The 6,785-nt window shown below is 34.5% G+C and overlaps 1 protein-coding gene across 1 annotated transcript; it reads left to right on the forward strand.

Annotated features, from left to right (window-relative positions):
• LOC107604731 (ABSCISIC ACID-INSENSITIVE 5-like protein 2) lies at window positions 667–3,824 on the forward strand. The gene is given in 4 exon segments (XM_016306389.2): window positions 667–1,483; window positions 1,486–1,701; window positions 1,792–1,863; window positions 3,429–3,824. Coding segments are annotated over 4 exon segments (981 nt in total). The 5' UTR covers window positions 667–871; the 3' UTR covers window positions 3,510–3,824.

The raw sequence follows: 6,785 nt of genomic DNA on the forward strand, positions 1-6,785 counted from the left end.
TGCTCATACCCCCAAAGGAAAAATAAAATAAAATTAAAATGACCAACTTGTTTTTAAGATTTCAGATTTGGATCCTACAGGACTTGGTACCCTCGATTTCGTTTTGTTTCTAACCGAGGTAGTCAGAAGAGTCTATTCTTTAAACAGTTTCGAAAAATTTCTTTATCCATTTAACCATTTTTATAAATTATTCCCACCTTTCTTTTAATTATATTTTCCCTTTAAAGTGAAAACTTAATCATTCTTTTGGTTACTGTAAGCTATTTCCCCCTATAGGTTGGTTTTTGCAGCCACCAGTTTGGCAGTTTCCATGACCAAAAAAATAGTACTATTTATGCTGAATGTTCTTGCTATTTGCTGGATTAATTTTGGGGTTTTGTTCTTTGATGCACTTTGGTGATTATAGTATACAAATAACATGCATGATAAGTTATTGGTAATTTTTTGTCTTATCCTTTCATTTATCAACCTGTGTTGTTATTTTGTGACATTACTGTTTTTTCCACAATAATCTCCTTTGATTGCTGAATCCGGGTCAACTTCTTTTCTCGTCTGGGTCAAATTTCCACTCACCCCATTTTACACGGCATGCCTTGTGTTTGAGTAAATGTCACAGTGAGACCAATCTCAAAGTTCAGCACAAATTGGTTGTATTTTGGGGTATGTTCTCTTTCTTTTTCCTCTCTTGTTTCAAGTTTGGTGCCAAGTTTGTTCCTTTGGATATAAAATAATCACTGCAAAAGCTACTCTACTTTGGGTTTTTCTTGCCTGCTTGAATAGAGATTGAGGTGCTTTCTGGGGTGTTGGAATTTGGAGGAGATGAAACAGATAGGGTTTTAGGTTGTTTTTTTCACTTGGGGGTTTCAGAAAAATGGGTTCTCAAGGTGGGGCAGTCCAAGAGGCACAGAGTGGTGGCTCTGGCTCCTTGGCTAGGCAAGGGTCATTGTATAATCTCACACTTGATGAGGTTCAAAACCAGCTTGGAAATTTGGGGAAGCCATTAGGAAGCATGAATCTTGATGAGCTTCTAAAGAGTGTGTTTACGGCTGAGGCTGGAGGTTGTGGTGGTGATGGTGGTGGTGGTCAAGCCTCTTCTGGATTGGGTTCTGGGACTGATGCTAACATTCAGCAGCAGCATGCTCAGTTAGCTTCGGTTTCATCCCTGAATCGACAAGGGAGCCTAACTGTTTCTGGAGATCTTAGCAAGAAAACCATTGATGAGGTTTGGAGAGATATGCAGAAAAAGAAGAGTGGTGGAAACAGTAATAATAATGATAAGAAAACTCAGGAGACACCGCCGACATTTGGCGAGATGACCCTGGAGGATTTCTTGGTGAAAGCAGGAGTTGTTGCAGAGTCTTTTGCTACTGAGGATAATGCTATGTCAAGGGTTGATTCCAATGTGGCTTCTCAGCACAATGTTTCTGATCAAGTACATTGGATTCAATACCAAATCCCATCAGTGCAGCCGGCACCGCATCTCCAGCATAATTTGTGGTGAATCCGGTTCTGGATGCTGGATACACTGAGACAATGGTGACTATGTCGCCATCTTCTTTGATGGGTACATTATCAGATACCCAGACTCCGGGTCGGAAAAGGGTTGCCTCTGGTACTGTTGTTGAGAAAACTGTGGAGAGGAGACAGAAGAGGATGATAAAGAATAGGGAATCTGCTGCGCGGTCGCGTGCTAGAAAACAGGTTATTTGTTTTAACTTTGAAGCCTCTTTTTCCTCTTGATAGTTTTGTAATTTGTATTTGAGACAAGAATACATCTATGTCAATGGACAGGCTTACACACAAGAACTGGAGAATAAAGTTTCCCGTTTAGAAGAAGAAAATGAAAGGCTTAGAAGACAGCAGGTAGGTTTCGATTCCTTTTTCAGTATGCATTATTTTATACTAGCGGCTCCACAGGCACTGCATGTCTATTGTTGTTAAGTTGCATTATTATCTAAAGGCTAAGAGTAGCATAAACTAGACGAGCTTCAAAAGGCTTCCCTTACATTCTAGATGACCTCGACGTTTCTTCCATATAGCTCTCATCATACAATTTTAGAAGGCTTCCATTTGTCTCCTGTGTATTTCTCATTTTGGTCGGTCTTTATTATTCTACTGAACCTTAGCATTCCGTAATTTGAGAGATTGGTGCTTTGAATTTTGTTTCTATAATGGCCTCTGTATTCTGCTTATTTCACTTCTGTCCTACTTCATTCATCATTCTGAGTGGTCTTAATTTGATAACTCCTCGTTATTCTCTATCACTAATTTCTTGGAAATGCTAGAAAACGTGCAGATTTTAGAATATGCCTAATTTGACTGGCTTGATAAATTCATTGATTACTGCGTCTTTAGAAAAAAAAAATTAGATTAATAGATCACGGTTTTTTGAAGTTAAAAATGTGAGATATGCTACAGAATAAGATTTGCCATCAAATCAGGTAATCAAAAGAGCCTTATGGAGAATGTAGTTTGAGCAGGCTCCTCTAGTGCCTATATTGCTGTGCCAAAAAAAGGGACTCGCAATTGGGACTATAGATTTCCGAATTTGTTTTCTGTCTCTTGATTAGAAGTAATTTCATGAAAAAACCTCTCATAAGATTTCTCAGAATTTGATGTTACATACTATCTCTAAAGATTTGAGTTGTTTCAAAACTTTGTGAATAGGATTTGACCTTGCTCCGTTTGTTATTATGTTTAAGGAAAAGTATATGGAACCAAAAGGTGATCAGCCAAAAAGTAAACAAAACCGTTTAATTAGAATCACTTTTGAATAATATGTTTGAAAACTGCTCCTGGGATCACGGAGCACAAATCAAAACCCAATTTTTCGTGGAGCCCAAACACATTTTGGCTGGTTTTTAGCTGATATGCTTTTGGTTTCCTAGTTGTTCTCTATGTTTAATAGGAGATACAATGATTTCACATACAATATGGTGTAAGATACCCATAGAAGTAACCTAACAATCTAATATTGCAGTACCTTGCAGCTTCAGGGTTTCTCTTTCTCCAACCATTTTATGTGCAGTTTTACTTACTAACTCATTTCAAGCCAATGCTGTAAGAATCATTAGGAAATCAAGAACCTATAGTTTGTGCTATTTAATGAAATAAGCTATCAGAGTAATAAACTTGAATAGTACTGTTCAAGAATTTGGATTCACCTCAATTTTGTAGTGAATATAAAAGATGAATAACTGCATATTTTGCAGCACATTCTTAACAGTGTATAAATGGCTTAAGTTTTATATCCATATTGCATCTTTTCTATCTCTATTCCTTTCTATATTATTTTCAATCGTTCTATGTATTCTTTCATCCAATAGAGTTACACTCAGATGAGTCCTTCATCATAATAGTGCCCTTTCTAAAGTTGGTTCTAGATGGTTCATCTCTGCTCATAGTAACTTATGAATGTTTTCTTGCAGGAGATAGAGAAGGTGTTGCCAAGTGAGCCACCACCGGAGCCCAAGCGTCAACTTCGCCGGACGAGTTCGGGACCCCTTTGAATGCCCTCACTGTGTTCTCATTTGCAAAATATATATATTCGACACTATAGTTTGCACAGTTAGAAGGGTGGTTTTGTCATTATGGTAGTTCTGCTGTTAGTTCTCCTAAGCATGCTCATTTGTAAGAGTGTTTTTCTTGAATGTACATTTCATATAAGCCAAACTTTAATTTACCAAGCACTATAAAATATACTTTACTCTAATTTTGGACACATTGTGGCAATGTGACTTCACAAAAAAAGGTTTCTTTCTTTGTTATCTTTGTGTTGTGTGTGGTGCAAATTATAATCAATATATAGTTGCATTTTGTTTAAACCTGTAATCTTTTGGTTTTTGAAACTGATTCCATGTAGAGTGTACTTTTTCCTGCTAAGATTTGTTTCTAATTTTCTGTCAAGTTAGGAATTCTACATGTCCCGTGGTAAATGCAATGATCTTGGCCTATTAATAAGGTGTAGTTAATAATTATGAGATTTTAAAAATTAGTTTGGAACTAAGGGATTTAAAAGCGAGAAGGGGACCAGTGTAATATCTAAGGGTTGCAAGGAAGTTACATTTTATTTTGATGGCTGAGCTGTTGGAGAAGCATTCCATTAAAATAACTCAATAGGAACATAAAAATCAAGACACAATAAATAGCACAATAGTAGGGAAGAATTAATTAGCTTATGTGAATTGGCCAAGGCGTGTTAACAACTTTATTGGATTTGCTCAAGGGAACTCAAAATCATGATGTGTTTGGTAATCCTCTCCTTGTGTTCTTTTCTGTCCAACTCTAATCTTTGCATTAGTGCTATTATACTATTAGAAAGTTTTCACATATGCCAGTCAGTTTTACGGGCACTTTTTTAGTCAGCTTTACTGGCACTTTGCTATGTCATGCTGCAGTACTGTTGAGATATATAGTTAAAAATGTTGATGGTGTAGATTTATTAAAATTATTATGTGCTAGAATCATAGACAAATGGTGTAAGCTGTTCCGTAAATCCGTTGAAAGTTTGACCTGAATAGCAACAATGGTATTGACATTGAAGGCACTTGTCGTATGTTTTGTCAATTTGTGGAGCCGCAACGTTGAACTCAGCTCACAAGTGGAGCCGCTGGAGTGAGTGAGGTTTTTTTTTTTGGTACTAAAAAGTATGGGCCTTTGATTTGTTTTACAAGTCATGAGCTTAGTTGGGCTATGTGATGTTTAAGTTTTGATCGTTCTTTCAGTAGTAATGCTGTGGACAAAAGTATTACTAAATAAAAATAAGGATTCTCATTTACCAAAAACGTAAAATTATTCTCCAGAAATTAATAGTGCCATTTTGCCATAGTGATATGCGGTGCTGAATCCCAGCGAAAGTGATTTGGAAGGCATGATTTTTTCATCTTAACCATAGTTAGATTATTTTGTAATTTATTATTTGAGATGGATAATGATATAATTTCTTAAAATATCAAAACCCACTTCCGTTAATTGAAGCACCTTTCCACTCCTCTATTCTTTCTTCATCGCGTAGCTTCCGTCCTTTCAAGTATCGCCGTCGTGACAAGAACCGCCAACGTCGTCGTCATCATCTCGACGTCTTTAAATTCTCGTCGTAATTTTACTGTCCTTTCCAATATAGCCAGTGCTGACCTTATCGCTATCTTCTATCCTCTCATTCCATCTCTTTTTCTGCTGACACATATCCCCTTTATTTCATTAATCACCTATTCCCTTTAATTTATTAGTCACTATCATCATCCTTCATTTCTTTTCTTATCAGCACCGAACCCAAAAGAAAGGAAATAAGGAAGAGAGAGATCGAAGCTTGCATGGGAGAGAACCGTAACTCCCACCGAAATTTCGGCTTCAATTTTTGCGATTCGTAATTTTAATAAAAATTTTAATCTGATAAAAGTATTTATATCCTCCTCTTTTACATGTTGGCATTATTTTTGTTCGATAGAAATTGACGGTAATATAACTCTTTTTTTTTTAAGTTTGGCTCTTTGGTGTTCTTGACAGATGAATCGATTTCTGATGTTTTCTTCTTAAGTTGTTCGATCAAAAGGTTTTTCTGGAGTTTCGAGTATTTTGATTTTGTACGGAAGAAAGATTTTGGTAAATTCTCAATGATTAAATATGTATTGAATAGGTGATTTGATGTTGTGATTGATTATTGATTGAGTTCGATTGAATTTATATTGAATTTTTGCAATATATTGATGTATTTGTGAAGTTCATGGCTTAGCTGTGATGAAACTAGCAGAGACCGAACTGTTTTGAAAAATTTTTTTTAGGCTGGAATATCATTGAGGATCAAGTAAAAATATGTGAGGTTTGATTCCCGAGAGATTAAAATAAAAGTTACGAAAAATCGGTGACTAAAAAACTCGAAAATAGATTAAAATACAAGTAATATTTTGAAAGAAAACGGTTAAGAGTTTCGGTTTTGATATAAGTGGAAGATTAGTAATTAAATTTTATTTTTAAAGGATAACATTATTATATTTGTACATAAAAATCAAGATAAAATTTGTAATTATATAAATTTTCGGGTATTTTAGATACTAAATAAAGTACAGAAATAAAAATAAGTATTTTGTAAAATTTCAAGGTTGCTTTTATAAATATTGAGATAAGTGAGGTATCAAATATAATTTTATAAAAATATTGGGTTAAAAATGAAATATTTAAAAGTTTGAAGTTTAAAACGTAAATAATAAGAGTTTAAGAATAAAAGCTTTACGAAGCTAAGCTTTTAAGAAAATATATAAATATTATTTGTTTATTATTTAAATTATTTTATTTATATTATTGTTAATATTTTATTACGAAAGAAGATAAGTTTTTAAGAAAATATATACATATTATTTGTTTACCATTTAAATTATTCTATTTATATTATTGTTAATTAAGAATTAAGAATATTAATTAGTAAAAATATTATTAATATTATTATAAGTCAAAGAAGAGCAAATAGAGTGATCTTAAAAGCTTTAGGGAACACCGACTTAATTAAAGAATCTTATGTTTCTCTCTCTATAAAATATTTAGTGGATGGTGAGAGAATAGTGTGAAAATAGTTTGAATTATTAAGGATAATTAAGTGAAGGACTGAAGAAAGAGAAAAGATAAATCGGCACGTGTGATTATGAGAATGATTGAAAGGTCGCGAAAGGGTGATGGAAAGTAAATAGTTATGGTGCCGATGTGAAAATGTTAAGCCGTGGGCTTTGTATGTGAAAGATTGTGCGGAGACGCCCATAAATATGGAATTGCTTCCAAGAGAAGGGGTCACATGC

Source organism: Arachis ipaensis, chromosome B06, assembly GCF_000816755.2.
Source record: "Arachis ipaensis cultivar K30076 chromosome B06, Araip1.1, whole genome shotgun sequence".
NCBI lineage: Eukaryota > Viridiplantae > Streptophyta > Magnoliopsida > Fabales > Fabaceae > Arachis > Arachis ipaensis.